Source organism: Mesocricetus auratus, unplaced genomic scaffold, assembly GCF_017639785.1.
Source record: "Mesocricetus auratus isolate SY011 unplaced genomic scaffold, BCM_Maur_2.0 Super-Scaffold_4256, whole genome shotgun sequence".
NCBI classification, from domain to species: Eukaryota; Metazoa; Chordata; class Mammalia; order Rodentia; family Cricetidae; genus Mesocricetus; species Mesocricetus auratus.
The window spans coordinates 114434889-114460729 of NW_024429182.1; the positions used below are offsets into that span (position 1 = coordinate 114434889).

At 41.2% G+C, this 25841-nt stretch overlaps 1 protein-coding gene across 5 annotated transcripts in view; it reads right to left on the reverse strand.

Annotated features, from left to right (window-relative positions):
* The window catches only part of Adamtsl3 (ADAMTS like 3), a 287836-nt gene that overhangs the window by 85293 nt on the left and 176702 nt on the right, over positions 1-25841 (reverse strand). For all 5 annotated transcript variants that reach the window (XR_005870063.1, XM_040729194.1, XM_040729180.1 and 2 more), the window contains exons 11-15: positions 24803-24941; positions 23619-23669; positions 22360-22564; positions 11906-12053; positions 10104-10188 (exon numbers count right to left, since the gene is read on the reverse strand). Coding sequence is in view for 4 of the 5 variants with exons in the window: in XM_040729194.1 (XP_040585128.1) it covers positions 10104-10188; positions 11906-12053; positions 22360-22564; positions 23619-23669; positions 24803-24941 (628 nt within the window). In the remaining variant the exon portion in view is untranslated. The remainder of the gene's footprint in view (positions 1-10103; positions 10189-11905; positions 12054-22359; positions 22565-23618; positions 23670-24802; positions 24942-25841) is intronic.

Here is a 25841-nt window from a genome sequence, read left to right on the forward strand (position 1 = left end):
AAGATCAGTGCAAAGCACCACAACATTTCTTAAGATGTAATAAATAAGCCACCGCTTAGAGAGATTACATGATTTCATTTACAAGATGGGTGTTTTCAATCCTCTTTATTCAGCCAGTAGTTGGCCAGCTTCTCCTTTGTAAAGGGGAATACTGTTGAACCTTCTCCAGATTTAAGAGCTCATCTGCAGGGTAAGGCAGATGTGTGTGCAAAGAGGATGAAACTGTGATATCCTCCTTTGGTGTTTAACAAATACTTGAGCTTTTAAATGTTCTTGAACATAGGTGGGAGCCCACAAACCAGCCTTATAGTGAAACATTTCTTCTTTACCCGAATTACTAATCACAAAGTCCTAAGAGTTGTCAGGCTGGGCCTCTCAAATCAAATCCATCTTAGAACTGTTCTTGTAACAGCCCATCAGCTACAAACAGCTTTTATAGTTTGACACTGTTAGTGATGAAAGAGGATAATATTTTGTGACACATGTAAATTAAATAGAATCCACATTTTAGTGTCTATAATGAAAACCGTACCCAGGACACAGTCACACTCATTTGTCAACCTCTCATTTATGGTGTTTTTCTGCTACTGGGCAGTGCCAAATGTTTACAACAGATCATTTATTCTTTGTAACCTAAAATATTTATTTTCTGACCCTCTTCAGAAAATATTTCTAACCCTTGTACTCATTCATTGAGGAACAGGTTCAGTAGGGACATGTGTACATAAGGTACTCTGAAGCAATACTTTGTATCACAGGATATTAATAAACTGACAGATGGAGGGAGGTGGCTTAGTGGAGTACTTGCCGTATGAGCCTTAGAACCCACTACAAAGCTGGATGTGGTAGTGGGCTATTCTAGCCCTCCTATGGCAAAGTGGAGAAAGGAGAATGACCCAGAACCTCACAGGTCGGCTAACCTGGAATATGCAGCATATTAGTAGAGACAAGAAAGACTCTGCCTCAAACAAAGCAGAAGACGATTGCTTCTTGACTCCTAGAAGTTTTCCTATGAGCTCCACAATGCTCTATAACATGCATGCCTATACTTATCACACACACACACACACACACACACACACACACACATGCACGCAGGCACATACCACACATATGCACATGTACACATATACACAAATATTTTTTTTAATTTAGAAGAAAATAAAGTGATAGGTGAAAGAATTCAGTGACAGATCAAGTTTGGAAAAGTCTGGGTTGAGTAATGTCAGTCAGCAGGTTTTTTTACTACAACACCTCCCCTAAGATTTCACACTATACTAAGTGAAAAAAGTATAATGTGAATCATTGTATGAATACAACGCAGATTCCAATGTGTCAAACAATGTCCGTCTGCTAGACATCTGTTAGATAGCACGAGAAGCGAGAAGAGATGCAGTTGCCAATATTAACGTTCCAAACAGTGTACTTCCAAAGTCTTCCCAAATCCTGTATGCAATGACTAAGACACTTGAGTGACTCTCCCTGGGAGCCCACAGCCATGCTGGGGTGTGGCTTATTAACTTCAGTCTGATAATCCCCAAGCTACTATCTACTTTACAGTCTCCCCTTGAATACTTTCCAGCTCTGCTTCATACTAGCTGGCCCCGAAACTATGCTCTGCTGTGAAAAAAGAAACTCGGCTTCACTTGAGGTGCCATCTCGGAAGAGAATTGCTGTCCCTGCCTCCAACCCCACTGCTGCAGACATGAGCATCTGTCAAAACTCATTGAGGGTGCCCTCATGTACAACTCATGTATCCACTAAGACCCGTAACATTCACGATTGAAACTGCTATGTTTGAGGTCACAGTGAGAGGGGACTGAAGAGAATCTAGACAGCAACATGGAGCAGAAAGCATTTTCAAAAATTAAACAAGGAAAAACACATCTTGGAAAGATGAATTGTCCTCCAGGTAAATGTGATAAAAAATTTTTCTAACATCGAAGCCTAAAGTTGTAGGCAGTGTAGTAGCTTCCACCCATCCTATATCCCTATGCTGTAACCCTCAGAACATGTGCTCACACCATAGTCTACAGCAAGGAGGACCCAAGTGAGGTTACTAAAGGTTATAAATTTAGAGATAATCCTGTGTTGTCTTGGTGGGCCCAGTCTCACCATGCAGGCTTCAGAAATAGGAGTTTCTGAGGTGGAAGTCAGAGGTGAGGGGGGGACTATTTTAAGGCCTGATCAGCTCTCAACTCCTGCTGATGACCCAAAGGTGGAAGAGGCCACATGCCACAGAATTCAGGTGGACTCTAGAAACTGAGAACAATCCTCCAACAAGCAACAAGGAAATAGGATTTTTTTTGTGGTACAACAAAGAAAAGAAAAGAAATAGAATAAAAATAAAAGTAAATATAGTAGAAGAAAACATCCATGAACCCTAGAAATATCCAGAATCCAAAATCTCTGACTGGGCTGACAAGATGGCCATCTGCCAAACCTGACAACCTGAGTTCAATCCCTGGGCTCCATGTGGTGGAAAGAGAGAATCAACTGCAAGTTATCCTCTGACCTCCACACAAATGTGCATACCCATGCATGAACACACACACACAAATACATATGTAAATGACACAAATTAAGCCTTTATTTATCAATATTATTGAAACACAAGCCATACCTGGGTTTGTTTTAGAGAAGTACTCTAATTTTTAATTGTATGGGCACATATCCAAAAAGACAAATATATAAAAAAGTAGAAGAAAAGCTGCCAATTAAGGAAGAAAAGGTACTTCAGTATAAAAGTAAAAAAAGGCTAAAATAAAAGGGCAAAAGAGGAAAGTGTAAATATCAGAGAAAAAAGTGAACAGAGGTTGGGCATGGTACTGAACACCTACAATACCAGCATTTGGGAGGTAGAGGCAGGAGAACAGTGAATCTGAAGCCTTTACAGTCTTCCAGTGGACACCTTGTCTCAACAAATAAAGAAATTGTTCTTCAGCCAAAAAATAAACCTAATAGACAAGGTATCATGGTTTGAAATTTATCTGATAGTTACAAAACATAAAATTAACTGAAAACTTTTGGGGAAAAAGAATTCAAAAAAGTAATTCATAAATATATCCTTGTATAAACATGAAATGTAGATATATAACGTAAAATGACCAATTTCCCCAGAATTCAGCTAACGCAATGTACATCTTACATATATGATTTAATATAATTGTTATATTACCTCCTTAATTTTATAAATGAGAAAAGCCAGTCCTCAGAAATGTAAGAGCATTTCCATAATTCTACAAGCTTAAAAAATGGAAGTTTTATGCAGAATATGCTGGTCTGATACAACTAAAACTTTGCCGTGCTGGGTGAGGTCCAGTGAGACGCCATAGCAGGTACAGATGCTCTCTGCCAAGTCTAACTCAACCTGAATTCGTTTCCTAGGTCCCACATGATGTAAGGAGAGAACTGACTCATGGAAGTTTTGCTCTGATTTCCACACACATGTGCTATGGCATACACATGCCTATGAGCACACACTAATAGATAAATAAAGATTATTTTTTTAAATGTGAAATGTTGCACAGATTCTGACCCCAAAGACCTGAACAAATTGTAAGGCCACCCTCTACCCTGGAGCACAAGATTCAGAACTACAAAGACTGTTGCTTTCCCCAAAACTTGTCTAATTTCAATCTAAATGTCTGAGGTTGTGAAAGTTGGGGGCCAAAAAGACACAGCACAACTATAAAGTTTTATAGAAGATTGAGAACAGCATGGACATCTCTAAGAGAAGATGCAAATATAGAGTAATTGCTTAACCTGATTTAAAGAAAGTAAAAATTGGAATGATGATTAAACAGCTAAAAGCTCTTGCTGCTCTATAAAAATTAATTTACCTTGATTTTTATTATGTGCATGGTGTTTTGCCTGCAAGTCTGTCTGTGCACCACGTGCGTGCAGTGACTACAGAGGCCAGAAGAAGGCACAGCATGCCCTGGTACTGGAGTGACAAACAGTTGTGAGCCGGCCGATGGGTGCTGGGAATCGAACCTGGATCATTTAGAAGAGAAGCCAGTGCTCTTATCTGCTGAGCCATCTCCATAGTCCCCAGTTTTATCCACTTCTATTTAATTTTCAGTTCATTTCCGATGGTGACTCACAACATATATAACTCCAGTTCCAGGGAATAAGACAGTCTTCTGACCTCCCCAGTCATTAGACACACAGGTGACAGGTGGGCATATATGCAGGCAAAACAATCAGACACATAAACAAATCTGAAAATGTATTTTAAAAAGATAAAATAACTCAAATAATATGGTTCTAGCAATGAAGTATCAACTCATTAATTACGTTTAAACATCAAAGTGGGGACATTTTGGATTATTCAACTATGCCCAGGCAATCATTTAATTGTTTTGAAAGAAATTAAGTTATGCTAATTTTTATAAGCCACATGGTAATATAAAACCCTCCATGAACCAGAGTTCAGTACAAAAAATATTAAATGGGGAAGGATATTTTCTTCAAAGATAATTTTTCAATGTTAACCAAGTGAGAGAGAAAGTAAGCTTTAGTGTTGTTGGTGGTGAGGGAAGTGGACGTTGAGTTTTTGGAAGGAAACTTTTCAGCAAAAAAAGGCCTTCAGTGAGCCTGTCTTTTGGTCCAGAAATCTCCCTCCAACAAGGATATCCTCACTGGTTAACTAGAAACCTGTCATTTGAGATTTGCTGCAGTTTGTTTTACATGACAAATTAGCTAGAAGCAAGTTGCAGACAATCAGAGAGACCTTTACAATGTGGAACAGTAATGATTACACCATTTTCCTGTTAATACCCTTCAACTGCTACTGCCTCCAGGTAAAGTCCAGGCTCTTTACTGAACCTGAGCTACCACCTATATCTGCTTCATTCTGCCATTACTAACCCCCTCAATCCTGCAGGCTTTTATCTATACACAGAGATCCCCAACATCCAGAAATCATGGGCCAGCCACCCAACACATATCTATTGCCCCACATGTCTGCCACACAGTGCTTCTGACGCCTTTGGAGTATCTCAGTTCATCAAATCATCCTTCCCAGGAAGCTGTCCCTGACACCTAACAATTCCTAATGTCATCTTATAACACTGTGGTAGTTTTAATATAATTGGATCCCATAAACTCATAGGGAGTGGCACTATTAGGACGTGTGGCTTTGTTGACTGGATATGGCCTTGTTGGAGGAAGTATGTCACTATGGGGGCAGGCTTTGAGGTCTCACATAGTCCCAACCCACACCCGTCGTTTCAGACCATTGTCTTCTTATCAGGATGTACATAAAGCACCATGTCTGCCTGCATGCCGCCATGCCTCACCATGATGATAACGGACCGAATCTCTGAAATTGTAAGTGAACCACCCCAGATAAATGTTTTCCTTTATAAGAGTTACTGTGGTCATGTTTTTTTCTTCACAGCAATATAAATCCTAACTAAGACAAACACCAAGACACCAGAATGCATTGTGATATTAGAATCCAGCAGTGTACTCAGGATGGAAGAAACCTGAATTCCTGTCAGCTGCCCGATCCTGAAGCCCCTTCCCTAGTACAGACTGAGTCTCCCTACCCAAAATGCTTGGCCCCAAGAGTTCCTCAGATTTTGAATATTTTCTAAATTTCAGAATATCTGCATACACATAATGAAATCTCCTAAATATACAGGCTAAGTTCTGAATACCAAATCCCCCGGTATCCTAGATATTTAATGCATAAAACCTGAAGGTAATGTGTAGCTTTAAGTGTGTCTGATTTTGACCACAGCCCATTGTTCATAGGTCACCAGGTCTCATGTTGGTGCTTACACATCCCAGAGTTTGGGTTATTTTGTAATTTGCGCATATGGACTAGAGTTGCTCAGGTGCTATGACGGTCCATCAAATCTCTCTGTGACCATCCCTGACTAGCTCTGGACCAGACCAGTCCTTAGTCTTTCAGCACAGCCCCCAAATGAAGGCAATCATAACACCTCGGACACTACATTAAATAATGATAATCCCCACAGCACATTTAGAATGTGATCTTCGCCGAAAGAAGCCCTCTGTGTTAGCCATGGTTAGAAAAACAGATTCCTGGAACATAGCCTGACGTGGCTTTAGCAAATACAATCTCCACTCACAGCAAAGCCAAAACAACAGTGAAGAAAACACGTAATGTCTCTGTCTGTCCCATTTCTTTAGTTTTCATATATGAAAAATGGGAGTGAGGGTAACAAAGCTACTGAAATGCTGGGAATCCCATAGAAGCACAGAAGGCTCCAGGGAGGAGTTTAAAAGCGTGACAACAAATGACAAAGCAACAACCATCTTGACTGAGAACACATTCCACAGCTGACAGCCAGGAAGGACAGAACAGCAGTTCCCTTGGCTTCACTTTATAAACTCTACTTTTTTAAATTTTCCTAATTAAAACAAAAGTCTTTTGAACACCACTCTCTATGTAAATTTAGAGCACAGCCTTGGTAAACCACAGCGATGGGAGTATTTATCTTTTCCCTGCTGGCTTGGCAGGCTTTCCTTGGGGGATGTGAAATTCAGCTGGGATCATCCTCTGCTTTACTGTCAACAAGCAAGCATCCCAGACCACAAAAGACAGTTGCCATAAAAGGGTGCTCTGGAGGCTGAAATATGTTGCGGTTTTGTTTGGAAATGGAGGCAATGAATAGAATCAGAAGTGGCAGGGAACTAAAAACTTCACACCAGCTGACCAAGAGCAGGACAGAGAATGCCAGGCAACAGGAAATACAGGAGGACTGCATAGACACCTCAGAGTGGGAGAAGGCAGGGGTGGGCAGCAGGTGCAGGCAGCTTAGTGTTCCACAAAGCGAGGAGAACCTGGAGTCCCTTCAGTAGCAAAGAACATCAGCTTTGCTTTGTGGTTGGGGGAAGAGGAGCCCCTATCTAAGTGAGGTGGTGCTGGTAGGAATGTAAGCTTGGAGCGGACATGGGAGGAACCCACTATAGCTATAGTATATCCATAGTGCTGTCTACTAATTCTTTGAAATGAACAGTGTTTTCTGAACTTTATAGGGACCTGAGAGACTACCTGTCCTGTTAGTTCCAAAATTTGTATTCGCAGCCAGCCCTTTGTTTTCTATTGCTGTGTTAACGTACCTGGACCAAAGGCAACTTGGGAAGGAAAGTGTTTACAATGAATGACAAAAAAGGAACCTAAGTAGGGTAGGAACCCAGAGGCAGAAACTGAAGCAGAGACCACGAAGGAATGCTGCTTACTGGCTTCTTATATCTTGCTGAGCTTGTGTTTTTATACAATCCAGGACTACCATGAAGGGTTAGTATTGCCCCCCAGCAGTCTGGGCCCTCACACATCAATTATTAATCAAGAAAATGCAACATAAGTTTGCCAACACACCAATCTGATGGGGGCATTTTCTTAACTGATGAATCTACCTTGTGTCCAGTTGATAAAAAGCTAACAAGCACATACTCCCCATTCCTTGGAGGATCCTGGAGTGCTTGTTAAAAATGTAGGTAATGCCAACTAGGGCAGTTCTTGGAAAGCAGAGGGTCATGAGTTCAAGGCCAACAAAAGCAACAAGATACTCCGGACTGAATTCATAGAGAAAATGTAGAATAGAAATGACCAGAGTCTGGGGGTAGGTAGGGAAAAGACTGTTCAACACGCACAGAGTTCATGTTGAGAATGATGAAAACACTTGGCACAGGTCAGGCAACCATGTGAATGTTCTCAGTGATGCTGGACTTCATGCTTTCAAACGGTGAAAGTGCCAAACCTTGTGTTTGAATGTAAAACCTTAGGAAGAGGATAAACGCTGCAAAAAATGGTGATACCCCACTTCCAACATGCCTGGCCCAGAGTTGATTACAACTTCGTTTGTTGGTTTGTTTTTAAATTTTTGAAAAAGGGTCTCACACTGTAGCTCAGAATGGCCTTGAAACTCACTGTGTAGCACAGGCTGCTCTCAAACTCATGGCAATCCTCCTGCTTCAGCTTCCTGAGTGTTGCAATTATAGATGTGAGCCACCAGACCCCTCTTCATTACACCTTAAAAAATGGCCCAAATGAGCTTGGTTGGAGGTAATGTAAGGTTCATATTTTAAACGCACCAGTCTTTTAAAACTTGTTTCCCTTTTAGAGAGACACACTGAAGTATGCAAAAGTGCTCTGAGAGGACCCACTGTGTTTGGTCAGTGGGGCGGTGCGGGTACAGTGCTGATGTTATAGAGAAGGAAGGCAGGTGTGGTCCTGGGGGGCTCACTGTAGACACCTGGGGCTTCTTTGTTGCCCGTGCTGCTCTTCCATGTATGTTTGACATTCTCTATAATAAAAACACTTTTAAAAAAGATTCAAGGGGAGTGTAGGTCTGACAGAAAGGGAAGGCTGAGAAAGGGGTGCAGGGCAGTGCCAACCTGTGGTGTGTAGGTCAGTGTGGTTGAGGATCCCAAGCAAGCGCTCTGCAGCCCTGGGACCATTCACCTGAAGCATCCACAGTTCTGTGGTGGTAGTCAGGCTTGCAGCCGACCAGGACTGAGCTGAGGTAAGCCAGGGCTCTTGGCCTGCTACTAAAGAAAGCTAAGTCATCCACACCCCTCCGGGGCTCCCTGCCAGGCTGGGTCATGCTCCTGAGGCACAATGACAAATGGGAGTGCTCAGATGAGAAGAACAGGTTGGTAAGAGACTTGAAAACCCCAGCATACGAAAAGCACTGAGATGCTAAGAAAAGACAAGTTCTTAGGACCTGTGATAGGTTTCTCCCAAGTTACAAAAGCAAGGGATACAGTACAGGGATGTCTGTTTCAAAAAATGGGCATGAGAAAGAGCTATATTTTGGATCACGAGAACAACATTATTTGTTCAAGTGTGGGAGTGCAGATGGAGCTAAAAGCAACTCTAGCTACAACAAAGTACTTGTGTTGTTCAACAGCAGTAAGCTGTGTCTCAATGTGGCGACCTCCACCCACTGCTGAAGGTGTTGAGTGGCTATAAAGGAGAGTCCAATGCTGTGGAAAGGGAACCAGGCTATGGTCCTATGAGAATTGGAGCTGAGAACCACCATTATGAACTACGGACCTTGCACAAGGCCTTGCCTCTCTACTTGATTCTCTTTATTTGTGAAAGAAGCAGGTTGGAGTTGACATCTCGGGGAAATGAGCCAGATGGCTATTGAGATCTTCTTTCCTGTCCCATCTGTGAATTGCTTTTTTTTTTTGCAGCTAGCTTGTCAGCACTCCAGACTCAACTGCCCACTGTGGGATCAGCTGTCCTGTCCAATTACTCCAGTCTATCAAGGGTGCTGCTGTTCTGATGGACTCCTGGGCTAGACATCTCCGAGTCTCTGCTTCCTTGCTTCCTTCTCAATGGGTCTCTCTCTCTCTCTTTCTTTCTCTCTCTCTCTCTCTCTCTCTCTCTCTCTCTCTCTCTCTCTCTCTCTCTCTCTCTCTCTCTCTCTCTCTGTACTTCTCCCCCACCTCTAACTCAGGAGTGCTCTTTGACTTGCTCTTGATCCTGCAAGTCTGTGACACCATTAAAAGCTGGCCTCCACACATGGCATGTAGACCATAGCTGCTGATTTCTGAATTGGAATGGACCCTGGAGAGTCAGGCCCAACCTGCCCCCTTTACACAAAGAGTGAGCCACCAACACTAAGCAGTGAGGTCACATGGTTCATAGTGGTGGTTCCTAACTCTAGTCCACATTCTCCTGTTTCTCCGTATCCCAGCAGTGCTGGGACTTCTTCTCAGGCCACCCTGGTGTGTTTCAACATCATTAGTTTTGCAGAGATTGGCCATGATTTCAGCTCAGGACGATTGGTTTATTTGTACAATACTATGATGGTCTTCGGTTAAACCACAAGTGCACATCCAAGAACTATCCTCACTCATCCCTGCAAGAGAGCAAGGGTCTGCTTTGAGTTAGAGAACACAATCTTTTCCGTGCTTCTCACACATACTGCCAAAGCAGGACTGCTGAATTGTGAAATAAAAAGAATTCCTAGCCAGTTCAGGCTCTCTGGAGTCCGTAAATCCAGGTCATTTGGATACTAAATGTATCGTTGAACTCCAATGAGTACAAAAATGACATATATCATGTAAACTGGATGTGCCCTATTTATGTCCATAAAAGACCCTGGACTCACTTTGGTTCTTCTGTGGCTATTCTGGTCTCTTCTAGCTCTTGGGCTTGTTTCAGCCAAGGTAATTTCGCTTCCACTGGACTTTTTTCTGAGAGAGAGAAAAAAAGAAAGTAAACAATTAAAATAATTAATATCAATCATTAAGGACTTTGATACATGCTTATTATTTACTGGAGAGTTCATTAACATTAGGGTTATACTTTTCAAATGCACAGTTCATTTGTTTCTGGAATGAATAAAATTCCTGCTATTTCTAATTAACATATTATAAATGCAATCAAAATGATCCCTGAAATATAGTTGAATGTGGTTGAACATCCAAAAGTTAAATGTATAAATGCCTAATATAACTCAACACCTCTTTCTGCTCTTTTAATATGAAAGCTCTCATTCCAGCAATACCAGAGTCTTCCTTTTGCCACAAATTCTTCTTGTCTCTTGAATTAATAAATTAATGGAGAAAAGCAAATATCAAGAGGCCAATGAAGTGGAAAGATGAGAGTCTGTGTGTGGCTTACTCAAATTCCATTGTTACCACAGGAAATGAAAACCATCTACATAGGCATGGAAGGGACAGTTGCTCTGCCCTTTTGTCCTTTAAGGCTTCCATGACAGGAGAAGAGAGATAATCCAGTTGTGAAGGGAAGAATTTGGAGACTTCAGGGAGATTAAAGACACTGAGAAAGTCCTGTTGACAACAGAGGTAATAAGAAAAGGCTTCAAGACAAGAACATATCATGACTATATGCCTGTCATAACAGCTACTGATTTTTCTATGATGAGCTCAGTCAGACATATGTAGACTGATGAACTGTGGAACTATCTGTATAAACAAGGAACTGAGAATCCCTGAGGAAGAATTTGCCATTCTTTCTGAAGTACTAAGGAAAAGTCTTTACAAAGAGGTTAGAACAATCTTTTTTCATTTCCTTTTTATCACATCTATTTATTATCTATCAGTTCTATCTGTGTGTGTGTGTGTGTGTGTGTGTGTATGCACATGTTAGCACCATGCATAGGTCAGAAAACAAGTTTTAGAAGTCATGGTTCTCTACTTCTACCACAAGGGTTCCAAGGATTGAGCCAGGTTGTCAGGGTTGCCAAGTACCTTTACCTGCTGAGCCAGCTCTGTAGATATCTTTTTCTATGTCAAGACAATATCTGTCATAAGGATAGGCACAGGTAAATAATCATGGGGTGGGGAGCAAATATCTGAGAGGTGATCAAGACTTGTTAGTCATAAATGTCTGCTTATCCACATGGAGCAAAAGAGAAATCCTAAAGGCACTCGCAGACCCAGAGTGGCAAGTAAGTCTTCACTCATCCCATGTGCTGTGACACACAATAACATCATTGTGCCTCTGGCAAGGGGCACTGCAGTAGAGAGGTGCCCACACTTCTTGAGAGCAAAGAAGAATGAGAAGAGCTATTCTGCGCATGAGGTCAGCTGACTCCTCCCCTCTCCCCCTCTGTTATCGATCCTTCCTCCCTTCTTCACCCTCTCCTTTTCCTTCTCCTCCTCATCTTTCTTTCTCTTGATGGTGGGAACTGCACGTTGAAAAATTTCATGTCCACCATGAAATGCGAGCCCAGACCTAGACAGATGAGAACCACCCTGTGTGAACTGTATTAACAGCATTCCAGTTTACCATCCAGGTTATAATCCAACTGCCTTAGCCAGACCTCTTGCAAACTGTCAACAAAACCATCCTCATAAGAGAAGAAGTGGCAGTGGAAGTTGCCTAGTACTGAAAGAGAGCTGGAAAACCCTACTTGACTTCAACTACAGGACACCTCATGCTTACCTTTAGGCTTATAGCATGGGGTGGGGATAACACACTCCTCCTTGATGTGCAGCTTCATCTGTGGGTTGCAGCCCCCAACGTGCTGTCCATGATGGTTGATACACAGAACCACTCGGTAGCGCAACCCTCGACCACAAGTCACTGTGCACTTTGAGAAAAGATGGAAGAAGCCAATGAATAGCGTTACCTGGGAAGGGAACGCAAAGTCATCATTTTTTACACACTAAGATGGGACTGTGGATCTGTGTGACCATTAAACACAAAGACCTCCACATAAGATGTTGTGTGAAGGCTGATTTTCTGGGACACTTGTGTTTCAGGGACCTCCCTTACACAGCCCCCTTCTAATTTTCTTTGTATTAATTTAATTTTAATTTTATGTGTATGGATACTTTTCTGCCTGTGCCTGGTGCCTGTGGAGACCAGATGAGGGTGTCAGATCCACCATGTGAGTGTTGGGAATTGAACCCTGGTCGTCTAGAAGAGCAGCTGGTGCTCTTAACCACTGAGCCATCTCTCTAGTCTCATATAATTTTCAGTTCAAAGGTATTTAAGATGAGTTTACAACACAAGACCAGCAAATGCTCCGAATTTCCTGGGCTCCAGATCAAATATGAAAGAAACCTGATTCAGGCTTTCTAAAGCTTAAACTCTTCAGAAGACATTATCCAAAGCAATTTGTCAAAGTGAAAGGGATTCTTCTAAACAATGAATTTAAGAAAACTCACTCCAACCAACTACTCCGGAGAACTAATTATCTGTTCTGTCTACAGTGGTCTTGCAGAGTTGTCATATAAAGAGACTGTCAGGGATTATTCAGCCACACAGTATGAGAAAAGTACCATAGAGAATGGGGAGACAGCTCAGTAAATTAAAGTCCTTGGGCAAGGATGAAGACCAGAGTTTGAGTTCCCAGCACCCACATAAAGAGTTGGGCAAGGCAGGGTGTTCCTGTAATTCCTGGCAGACACAGAAGATCCTTGAGGCTTGCTGACCACCCTTGATGAATAGGTGAGCTCCAGGTTCAGTAACAGAACCTGTGTCACAAAAATAGAGAGTAAAAGAGGATGACATCCAACAATGACCTGTAACCTTCATACCTACAAACACATACACACATATAAATGGCCATAGATGGGCAGTTAAAGTCATGAAACATTATGATTTATTTTCCCTGACTTATCATGAACTTGTTTTGTTAGCATTTTATTCACTGCCTTATTAACATCTATTTATAATTTGACAGCTGTTCTTGCTTATAAATGAAGTATTTTCAAGTCATGTGAAAATCTAGTAAGACTTTTGAGTTTATCTTGCATGTTCTGATAGCATGTATGGGAGCATATGTACTGTTTTAAATTGTTAGGCTTTAAAATGTTTTACTGACATGACACAGTGCTCATTTCGCAAAGTGGTGGGCTTCATAAGGGCATTTTCATTCAAGTGTATTATGTACTTTGACCACATTCACTCCCGTTACCCTCTCTTGTGTCCCCTCCCACTAGTCTCCTTCCTTCTCCAAATAACCCTCCTACTCCTCCTCCTTCTTCTGTGTTTGTGCACACGCACGCATGCACACACCCATGCATTTGCATATGAGTGTGTATAATCTGTGTTCCACATCTGAGAGAAAACATGTCATATTTGTCCCTCTGAGTCTTGCTTACCATTAGAGACCCCAGGCCCCTTAGGTCCTAGGTAGACAAGGCTTTAAGCAAGGCATGAAAGCAAACCCCAAAGCCTGCCATCTGGGATCCAAGGAAACTTGACAGTGGTCACTCATTATTCCAGCCCCATTCCTTTCTCTAGCACCTCTAGGATTCTTATGAAGCAGTCTAAGTCAAATAAGTCCCATAAAATTGGTTACTTGTTAACTAAGCCTGCTTCCCTGGAGTATAAAAGGCCAAGGTCCTATATACCTATGTGAGTAGAGACCTTCTTTGTCTGATGGGCTACAATTCTACTTTTTTTAGAGCTTTCCTCTCTCTCCTCTCTCCCCCACCCTCCATAAATCTAATACTTCAATTAAAAATAATACTTTGGACCATGTGAGTCTCACAAAAATGTTTAGGTTCACAGAGAACTGTCACATGCCCTTGCCCACCTTGCTTCCACACGGTCTGGCTGTTGCCTTTGACAAGCCGGTACCTGAGTGGCCCCTTGCCTGTGGTCTCATTTTCTATGCTTCCAGTTACTTGCAGTTTATCATAGCTCAAAAATATTAAAAGGAATCTTCCAGAAATAAGCAATTCACATGTTTTAAATAACTTTTTAAAGGTATATTACTAAAATTGCTCCACTTTATTACAGTTCTTATCATCAATTTCTTGATGTGTTTAATTTTTAAATGACATTTTGTGATGGGAAGGTGGCACGGTGAAATCCTCTTCCAAACACATAGGGTTTTGTGCTGTCCAATTCTTCCACTCACCAGTCTTGGAAGTACCCCCTGCAGATGAGGAAGCCACAGTCCTGAGGCAATGTTACTCAAGTTCAAAATTCCTCAAGTTTCTCTCAGCTTTTTAAAAGCTGCCGATTCTTCTCTTCCTCCAAATGAACAGCCATTCACTCAATACTCTGTATTCTTGCCTCCCCCTGAGGAGGTCACCTCCAAATTGTACACACTGCAGGTCCCTTGGAGCTTGAACCGACTCCTGGGATGATCCTGAGTGTTCCTGAACACCTGTGAGAAATGGGCGCTATCATCTCACTGCCTTTCCTGACTCCTTGTAGAAGAGGCATTGCTCTCCCACTCAACAGATGGGCTTATCAAAGACCACTACCTGGGCCTCTGCTCAAGTGCCCACAGAGACCAAGAATTCCTTTCCAGCACCGCTCCAGAGTGCAGCCATTTCCTTCAGAGTTTCTCAGTGCTTTTTCCATCCAGCCCTGCTGAGTCTTGAGTATCTCTCTGGAGGACTTCCTCAGCATACACATCACCACAAAGTTTGGATATTAGGGACATCTCTTACCACATTCTCTCTCTCTCTCTCTCTCTCTCTCTCTCTCTCTCTCTCTCTCTCTCTCTCTTCTTTATTAAGTATCAACACAGGACCCATGAATGCTGGGCAAGTGCTCTACCACTGAGCTACATCCCTCCCCAGACCCTATTTCTGACTCACTCACTCTTGAATTTATCAATTAAAATATATCTGTATGTATATGATATTGAAAAACTCTTCATACCATATGCTATAAAGTCAGTACCAAAGTAATTGCTGAATCCACATCTCACCCTACTGATGAATACATGCACAACCTGTTGAGCCCCATTTCACTTACCAGAAGGCTGATTTCAAATGAAAACTGACTTTTTATAAATAATATTTTACCATAATTTAAAATAGATTTATGTTGTTTTGATTTAATAATAACTGAATTCAAGTGAACATTGACATTTAGATCCTTCTGGCCAGGGGAAACAAATGATTTTATTTACTGTGTGCATTTTCCTGGAATGGTAGAATGGTAGAACAGGGTGATCAATACAAGGCTTTAAAACATAAAAATATATTATTTTAGGATAGAGCTTTGTAGGCGAGTAGCTTAAAAAGTGAATTCAAGAGGAGAATTACATAAATCAAGTAGTCAAGGAGTGCATTCCTGCTGTTCATAGAAAATGGAAGGGACAGAAATGAGCATAACATTTTGAGTCCCCTGAACATAGTTTTTAAAATGTCATTAACAGTTTTACTTCAAAATGTCAGTCAGCATTCATCACACAGTGGAAATGATCTTCTTTGCTATTAAGCTTACCATAAAAATGAATATGTCAACAGTGGAAGGGATAAGTCATTTCCCAGACTTCTTTTAGGGAGAATGTGGAAGCAAGCAGAGTTGATATCCCTGTCCTGAAAGTACAGATGAAGTTCTCCAGGCTGACATTTAGCATGGATATCCCAAGCTGACCAACTCAGCGAACTCATATATCTCCCAAATAGACTGCAAGTGTAGAGAATCTCTCCACCTTGCATGCCCGAAGTACCACATGCCAAAGCCATACCACATACGGAAGCCACACCACTCATGACCAACCACACAGGTCCACTAGATTACAGCTGTCTGAATGTATGGCTATGCAACTAAATTCTAAACCATTGGGAGATGGAAGTTAGCTTTCTCTAATTCCAGCACACTAAAAAGATGAATATCTAACAAATGTGGGTATATTGTAGTTCCATGCAAAAGAGCTATAGAAACTTAAATACATTATGACTTCCTTTCTAGAAGATTAAGTCTAAGATAACATTAAATAAAGGCAACTATATTGTTTACCTTGAACTAATCTAACTGCATTTTATTTGTTCTAGAAGACAATTCTTCCCGTCTCTAGACAGTTAATGTGAATGGGGTCTTGTCAAACCTCTGGGACATTTTCCCCCTTCTCTACTTTTTTCTGTTTCCTTCATGGTTTCTAAGAAGACACTTGCCTCTTGAGGCCCTTCCTGGTGTTTGGCTGGCTGGCTTCAGTCACTTAAAACACAACTTCTCTCGAAAAGGTATCCAGTTTCTTAACTACTGGATCATGTCATGTCAGCATGTCTACCTTCACCTTCAAATTCCTAGAAATATGTTCTCTCTTTAATCTATGTAAATCAGAACCATCTTCTCTTTTTCAAACTGCTTATTTTTGTCAGTGCTTGGAGAATCGTATACATTGTAGTTTGAGCATAGTCACTCTCTTCCACCAGCTACTGCCAGATCCATCTCCCCATTCTCTACCCACCCGACTCTATATCATTATTTTTAAAGCATCTATCAAGTGAAATCAGTACTGCTCATATTCCTGTGTGTATGACCATACTCTGGAGCATGTTAGAACTACCAGTAGCCACAACTCCAAAGAAAAGCAACTCTCCATAACTACCTCCCCACTCCATGCTTGGTTTTGTCTGGTTTGAGCTTACAGAAGTCTTTGTCCATGCAGCAACATGGCTGTGAGTTCACGTATACACCTGCCTTGTTGTATCTTTTTGTTTGTTTTGTTTTAGAGGCAGGGTTTCTCTTTGCAGCCCTAGCTATCCTGTAACTCACTCAGTAGACAAGGCTAGCCTATAACTAAGACATCCGTCTACCTCTGCCTCCCGAGTGCTAGGAATAAAGGCATATGCCACCACCATTCAGCTAGCCCTCTTGTGTCTTAATGACTTATTATAACCATAGATCAGTGGATCTCTCTATCCTCATCAGAGAAGTTTCTTTTTATAGTACATCATGATTAAAACACTGATATCCACAACTGGTCAAGGCACAGAGAAAAAGTGGCTATGGAGTGTTCATCCCTAAAAGAGATGCCTATAGCAACCCTCTCCCCCACAAGGCTCAGGGATCATTTTGGGGGATGGGGCAGGTAGACTTGAAGATCCAGAAACAACAGATGACTACAACTAAACAGTGTTTTCCAGTCACAACTATATTTTATTCTAACTTCTAGGTACTCTATTTCATACTTGTGTTTGTTTGACAGTATCTTCTTGGCCATCAGCCCCAGCTGTGCTCTCTCTAAGCTCTTGCTTGCTCAGAATCTACTATTTTCAAAGAGGGTTAAGCTTTGCAAGGGTAACAATGACTTCATCCCTGATAGCTTTGGCATTTGCACCTTCCATATGCACTGCAGCCCATAATAGTATTAATCTTTACCTGAATTTATACCTGTGACCACTCTCCTGTTGTCCTATCTTCTAGAGCTCTTTGAATATGGGGTCTATGTTCATACACATGAGTTACTTACATATTTGTTTGTTTGTTTTGTATGTGTGATATGCATGCATGTGCATGCATGTTTGCATTGTGAGAGTTCATGGGTATGCATGTGCCTGTGTATTTAGAGACAAGAAGCTGACATGGAATATTGCCCTTGATCTTCTCCCATTTCATTTACTGAATCAGGTTCTCTCACTGGATCCAGAGACAACTGATTTTGGATAACTATCTGGCTTGCTTCAGGATCCCCTCTCTCTCTTCCCTATGTGCTGAGGCTGCAGGTAGTCATCAGGCCTGCCTGACTTTTTAAAGTATGTTCTGTGGAATCTGAATTATGACCCTTATTCTTGTGTGGTGTGGTAGTTTGAAAGAAAATGACCCCTATAGACCCAAAGAGAATGGCTCTATTTAGGAGGTGTGGCCTAGTTGGAGGAAGTGGTCACATGGGGGGCAGCTTTTAAGGTCTCAGATGCCCATGACATGCCCAATGTCACTGTCATTTCCTGCTGCCTGCAGATACAGATGTAGGACTCTTCAACTACCTCTCTAGTCCCATGTCTGCCTGCATACCACAATGACAATGATGGACTAAACGTCTGAACTATAAGCCAGCCCCAATGAAATGTTTTCCTTTATAAGAGTTGCTGTGGTCATGATGTCTCTTCACAGCAACAGAAACCATAAGACAGAAGCTATTACCAGGGATTTAGGAATTGCTATGATAACTTGCTTTTGTTGGGAGGAAAGTGGACTTCACAACTTTGAATTAGAAAAGCAATTGAGACTCAGAGGAGAGGAGAGGTGAGATTCCATCCCTGTCTAAGGCCTGACTTCTGCTTGCCCACTCTGGGATCACCTGGCCTGGATACTGCAGGCAGGTCAACTTACACGTAGTGGACCAAGCAACCACAAGCCTGCTGATATCAATGGCCTACTCCTGCCCCCACCCAGGGGAGAGGTGAGCTTGTGTCACTGTCTCAGGCCTGAATTCTGCTTGCTCACTCTGGAATCTCCTGGCCTGGGGACTACAGACAGGCTGACTCACCCCTAGTGGACCAAGCAACTGCGAGTCAGCTGACATGGCAGGAGAGGGAGGGCCTCAGAACCAGCAGCACACACCATGAGACTCATCAGAGTATTGGACCTGCTTGCAACCACTGGAAGAAAACTTTGAAGTTGTACTCCACCTGCAACCACTAGAAGAAGGGATGGGAAGATGACAATATAGGAATACATACAACAACAGAAAAAGGAATATGACACCACCATACTCTAGGGACTCTATATCAGTGAGACGTGAACATTCCAACACAGATGAAGCAGAAGAAAACAATCTTTAAAACAACTTCATGAAGATGATAGAGACCCTAAAAGAAGAAATGAGAAAATTCTTTAAAGAAATGGAAAAAGAGACAAACAAAAAATTGTAAGAAACAATTCAAACAGTGCAAGTTTTGAAAGTTGAAATGGCAACAATAAAAAAAACAGTCTGAAGGAATGCTAGAATTAGAAAAGAAGGGTAAGCAATCAGGAACTACAGATTCAAGCATAACCAACAGAATACAAGAGATGGAAGAGAGAATCTCAGGCTTTGAAAATACACTAGGAGAAATAGATTCATCGACCAAAGAAAATCTTAAGTCCAACAAATCCCTAACACAAAATATCCAGAAAATATGGGACACCGAGGAAAGGCCAAACCTAAGAATAATAGGTATAGAAGAAGATGAAGAAACCCAACTCAAAGGTGCATAAAACATATTCAACAAAATCATAGAAGAAACCTTTCCCAACCTAAAGAAAGACAGGCCAAGGAAAGTACAAGAAGCTTAAAAAACACCAAATAGAGTGAACCACAAAAAGTCCCCACACTACATAATAATCAAAACCCCAAATTGGCAAAGAATGGGCTGGCAAAACCAGCAGAGACAGCTGATCTGAACAGGGGAGTGCTCTTGGACCCCAGACCGACAGTGGGGAGGCCAGAATGGGACTGATCTGGACCCCCCAAATGTGAGTGTCAGTGAGAAGGCCTGGGCAACCTATGGGGCCCTGAGCTGTGGATCAGTGTCTATCCCTGGTATACAATCTGTCTTCATGTGCCTATAGCACAAAGAGAGATGCTCTCTCAGCCTGGACTCTTAGGGGAGTGCCTTGACCCTACCAAGAGTAAAATGATAGACTCTAGATATCCCCTATGTGGAAGGATTTGGCAATAGGGTGGGAGGGAGGGTGGAAGGGGAGTGCGGGAGGAGGGGAGGGAGAGGGAACTGGGATTGACATGTAAAACAAGCTATTTAAAATTAAAATAAAAAATGATAAAAAAATAATCAAAACCCCAAACATACAGAATAAAGAAAGAATATTAAGAGCAGCAAAGGAAAAAGGCCAAGTAACAAATAAAGGCAAACCTATCAGAATCACACCAAACTTCTCTGTGGAAACTCTGAAAGCCAGAAGGTCCTGGATAGATATTCTATCAACACTAAGAGACCACAGATGCCAGCCCAGACTACTATACCCAGAAAAGCTTTCAATCACTATAGATAAGAAAACAAGATATTCCATGACAAAACCAGATTTAAAAAATACACCTTCATTAATCCAGCACTACAGAAAGTTCTGGAAGGAAAACTCCAACCCAAAGAAGTTAACTACACCCACAAAAACATAGGCAATAGATAATCCCACTTTACCAACAGTCAAAAGTAAAAAGAGGGGAATTCCACACACAATGCCACCACCACCACCAAATCCAAAACAAACAAGAATGAACAATCAATGGTCATTAATATCCCTCAATATTAATGGTCTTAACTCACCTGTAAAAAGACACAGGTTAACAGAATGGATACAAAGACAGAATCTTTCCTTCTGCTGCATATAAGAAATACACCTCAACTTCAAAGACAGATGGTACCTCAGAATAAAGGGTTGGGAAAAGATTTTCCACTCAAATGGACTCAAGAAACAAGTGGGTGTAGCAATCCTAATATCTAACAAATTAGACTTTAAAAACAATCTAAAGAGATGAAGGAAGTCATTTCATATTCATCACAGGAAAAATCCATCAAGATAAAGTCTCAGTTCTAAATATCTATGCCCCAAATGCTAAGACATACACATTCATAAAAGAAACATAACTAAAACTCAAATCACACCTAAAGCTTCACAAACTTATACTGGGAGACTTCAACACCCCACTCTCACCACTAGACAGGACCACCAGACAGAAACTTAACAAAGAAACACAGGAAGTTATGACCCAATTTGGTTTAACAGACATCAATAGAACATTCCATCCAAACACCAAAGAATATACCTTCTTCTCAGCACCACATGGAACCTTTTCTAAAATTGTTCACATACTTGGCAATATAGCAAATCACAACAAGTACAAAAAAATGGAATAACCCCTGGTATCCTATCAGACCACCATGCTTTAAAGTTAGAATTCAACAACAACACAAATTGCAGAAACACTACAAACCCATGGAAATTGAACAACGTGAAATTGCACCATTCCTTGGGAAAGAAAGAAAGAAAGAAAGAAAGAAAGAAAGAAAGAAAGAAAGAAAGAAAGAAAGAAAGAAAGAAAGAAAATAAAGACTTCCTAGAATTCAATGAAAATGAAGACACAACATACACAAACTTACGGGACACTTTGAAAGCAGTACTAAGAGGAAAATTCATACTACTAAGTGCCCACATGAAGACACTGGAGAATAGTCACACAGCACACAACTGAAAGCTCTAGAACAAAAAGAAGCAAACTCACTCCAGGGGAGTAGATGCCAGGAAATAATCAAATTAAGGGCTGAAATCAATAAAGTAGACACTAGGAAAACAATACAAAGAATCAATGTAATGAATAGTTGGTTCTTTAAGAAAATCACCAAGATAGACAAACCTTTACCCAAACTAATCAAAAGGCATAGAGAATATGCAAATTAACAAAATCAGAAATGAAATGGAGATGCAGAGTTTGGAGTTTGCCCACATGTTTCTCGGTCTTGCTTTGGTCCACACTATGTTCCCTTTCCTCCATTTTGGAACTGTAATGCATTTCCAGCATGTTGGAAGTATGTGATCTCCTTTTTGATTTTGATTTTGCAGAGGATTAAAGTAAAGACATTTCAATAGTCTCAGGAGAAACTTTGAACTTTGAAATTTTGAACATCATTGAGGCTGTGATAGAGTATGGGGACTTCTGAAGTTGGACTTAATGCATTTTTGCCTTAAGATATGGCTATGGGGGCCAGGGAGTGGAATGTGGTGTTTTGAAAGTAAACGGTTCCTCATAGAGCCATAGAGAGTGGCAATATTAGGAGGGGTGTCCTTGTTGGCCAAAGTGGTCACTGAAGGCAGGCTTTGAGGTCTCAGGTTCTTAAGCCAACCCAGGTCACTGTCACTTCCTGCAGCCTACTGATATAGATGTAGCACTCTCAGCTCCCCCTCCAGCACCATGTCTGCCTGAAAGTTTCCATGCTTCCCACCGTGATGATAATGGACTGAACCTCTGAACTGTAAGCCAGCCCCAATTAAAGGTTTTCCTTTATAAGAGTTGCCATAGTCATGATGTCTCTTCTCAACAACAGAAACCCTAACTAAGACACATGACAAGTATTTTATCCACTGAACCATCTCTTCAGCCCCCTATATACAACTTTTCTAAATCATAATATTCAGTGAAGTTTCAGATACATAGCAAATAGTCATTAAAATCTTACCATCATGTTCTCAAATCTCACCTGAGACCACTCCATGGCAACCCATTTGGGGCAATCAAACAGGTTGCAAGTTTGCATCACCTTGGGCTTGGGTGCATACATGCACTTCCATTCTTCTACCTGAAGTATCTCTGCATGCATAGATTCCTCTACACACACAAAACTCCGTCTCTGAATTCCTCCTCCACAAGACACTGAACATGCAGTCCAAGGATTATGTTCCCAGCTCAAAAGCAAACAAAGGAAATTACATTATTTATTTAATGTACGCTAGTTCATTTCAAGTATGCAAGAGCTTTCGAAAAGAGTGACTTCATAGTATCAAGTCATGACTCTATTGAAAGAACACAAGACTTAATTCTCCCAGACCTTTAATCTTAACTATGGTTACAAGGAACTCACCTTCTTTGAACATGAGTTTTCTATATGATGGAAAAAAATATACCCACCACAGTTAGCCTTCAAAGGGCCACTATGAAGATTGAATTAATTAGAATATAGAGTGTGAAAGGATCTTTAAATTGTTTCTCAACCACAAAGTACTGATGGACCATATTCCTGAGAATCATAGTCAAAGTAAAAAGAACTATACTGTTTGGTCATGGTGTTGCATGCCTGTAGTTCTATATTTGAGAGGTAAAGACAGGAAGATCAAGAATTTGAGGCAATCTCAGCTATGTAGTCTGAGGCTATCTGAGACCCCATGAGATCCTGTTTCAAACAAAACAGCAAGGAAGAAAGGAAGGAAACAAGTATAGGAGGGAGAGAAAGGATACTGGTCATCTAGATATTAAAGAGGAACCAAGTTTCTGAGCAATGCCTCTAGTTCAGTGATTCTCAACCTGTGGGTCATGACTCCTTTGGTGGTTAAATGACCTTTTCACAGGGGCCATATCTCAGATATTCTGCATATCAGATACTTACATTATGATTCATAACAGTAGCAAAATTACAGTTATGAAGTAGGCATGAAAATAATTTTATGGCTACAACATGAGGAACTACATTAAAGGGATGCAGCATTAGGAAGGTTGAAGACCACTGCTCTAGTTCTTTTTTGTTTGTGCTTTAGATACCTGATGTTCAAGATAAACTTGATGTCCCTGGCAATGGGCAATAGAACTCTACAAACTTTTCAAAGGCAGCTCATTCCATCTAATTCTCAGATACATCTTTCTTAATCATTAAGCCTGTTGCCTTTTAACTTTATAAAAGGGAAAATAAGTATTCCTCAAAAACTCTTAGAATCCATTATAAAAGGAAGGGAATATTTAACTCACCGAGGGAGAGGTTGAAAGTGGTCATAGGGCATAATCTCTTTAAATCCATCACTGCAAAGGAAACCACAGTGAAATAGTTTTCTAAATCCGACAACACACATGGTCATTCACTAATACAGGTTCATTGCAAAAATATCATTTTCAACACAGTGAACACATTTGCTAGCTGACTGACCTGTATTTGATATTCCCACAAGACAGAAGTCTTTCAAATGGAAAACCAAAAATGCCAAGTGGCTCATCAGTCACTCAACCAAAATTCAGACAGTATCTTTTCAGTTTTTAAGAGAAATACTCAGGCCATCTCCAGTTGAATATAAAAATATAAAATAACTGAAGGCATATTAATCAAAGGAAAAATTCTCTTCATCTAGATATGTCTCTTATTCATTTTAAACAGCACTATACTAATATATTAATGCAATGAATACACTGTCATGTTGGCAGAGTCTACAGAGAATCACTGTGCTTGAAGACTCTGTCCTTTGAAAGGTCTCTGTTAATAGTGATGTCCAAGCAGGATTACAGAAAATGGGCATTATAATACAGGAAATGAGAGTCATGGACAAGACTGCTTTTCCCACTTGCACCCTGTGGTCTTGGCCAGCTGGAAGGAAGCTGGAGGATCCAGGGGATTGATATTGGGATGATTTTAAGATACTGTAGGAAAGCCAGGAAACTTGCCTAGACAATCCAAGTCAGCAGGTACTAAATTACGCAGTAGAACAATTTCTGCATAGCTTTTCTACTTTGGCATGAAAACTTCTTGCTTCCTTGCACAATGCATTATTTATATGGAGTTAGATGTGAACTCTTCAAAATCCAAGATGTGGTAATGGGTGACCCAATTTAAAGCCTAAAATAGTGGGTGGAAGATATTTGTGACTGACAGATGGACTACGCATGGAATCCTGGCAGATCAGTATACACATGGGTCTTTGATATATGTATCTGTAAGAATTTCCCAAAATGCTTCATTACAAAGATCTTAGGGATACACAATTCCATGACAAGATATATCCCAAGGAACCAGATCAGCAAGTATGTCTTAGTTCCCATTATTTGTGATTACAAATGTGATCTGACACCAGTACATGTTCAAAAGTCAAGACCTAGAAGCATAGCACCCTGAAGGACCCAGGTGTTGACTTGTTTCTTTGAAAAGTGTGGGAAATTGCACCAACCTCGATGGGCAAGGATCCATGCTGCATTCCTTCAGCTTTGGTTTGGGCTTCACGTTTTCTGGGTAGTAATGACAATAGTGGTCAGGCACCACCCTTTTCAAGCGGATGTCCATGCACTCAGCAGAGTTGAGCTGATAACCTAAAGGTACATGATGACAGAGATACAAGCTGTAACAGTTGTGTATCGGCTTGGCAAAGGTGCAGCCCACATGCTTGTCTTCCTCTCTAGGAAACCTAGCTCTGTGGTTTCTATGGTATTCAGCTCTGCAACAAACAGAAGCACAGGCAAGAATTATCAGGGCTTTTCATGGTAATGAAGCCAGAAGGACTCATCTGAAGCCCAGAAGATGGGTACTTTCTGTCAAGGAGTCTCAGATTCTAGTGAAACAGCTAAAACCTGTGGGTGTTAAGTGAAGCTTTTTCTTTGTTAGCCGCTTTGGTTTATCCCCCACCAGCCGCCTGGGCTCTGCCGCGCGAGCCTGTTTCTAGATCCGCATGAGTCCCAAATAAACACACAGGAGGCTATATTAATTATGAAGCTGTTGGCCTTGCTTGTCTCTTACTGGCTAGCTCTGTTTTAAGTAATTACCCCATAATTGTTAATCTAAGTATGTCTCTTACCGGAGAATAGTTTCAGGGTCCTACCTCATGGCGTTACATCTCGACTCTCCTGTGTTTTTCTCCTTCCCAGAGTTCTCCTGGACTCCTAGTCCCTCCTATCTTGGTTCCCTATAGGCTCAACAGTACTTTATTGACAAATACACAGGACTTCCCCCAACATGTGGGCAAGCACAAATGCTTGAATTGACAGTGGTCTGTTGTGCACATTACAGTTGACTCCTTTTAGGGACTATCCAGACCTTGGGTACAGTTTGGTTCTTCATGGTTGTCAGGTTATTGCCTGTCTGTTCCTGGTCACGGTGGGAGCCCCTCCCTTCCTCTTGTCCCTTTGTTTTACCTGTTATTCTCCTACAGCAGGGCCCATTCCCATCGTATTCATTTCCCCAGATACCCCTTCTGATCTATCGTTTCCATATCC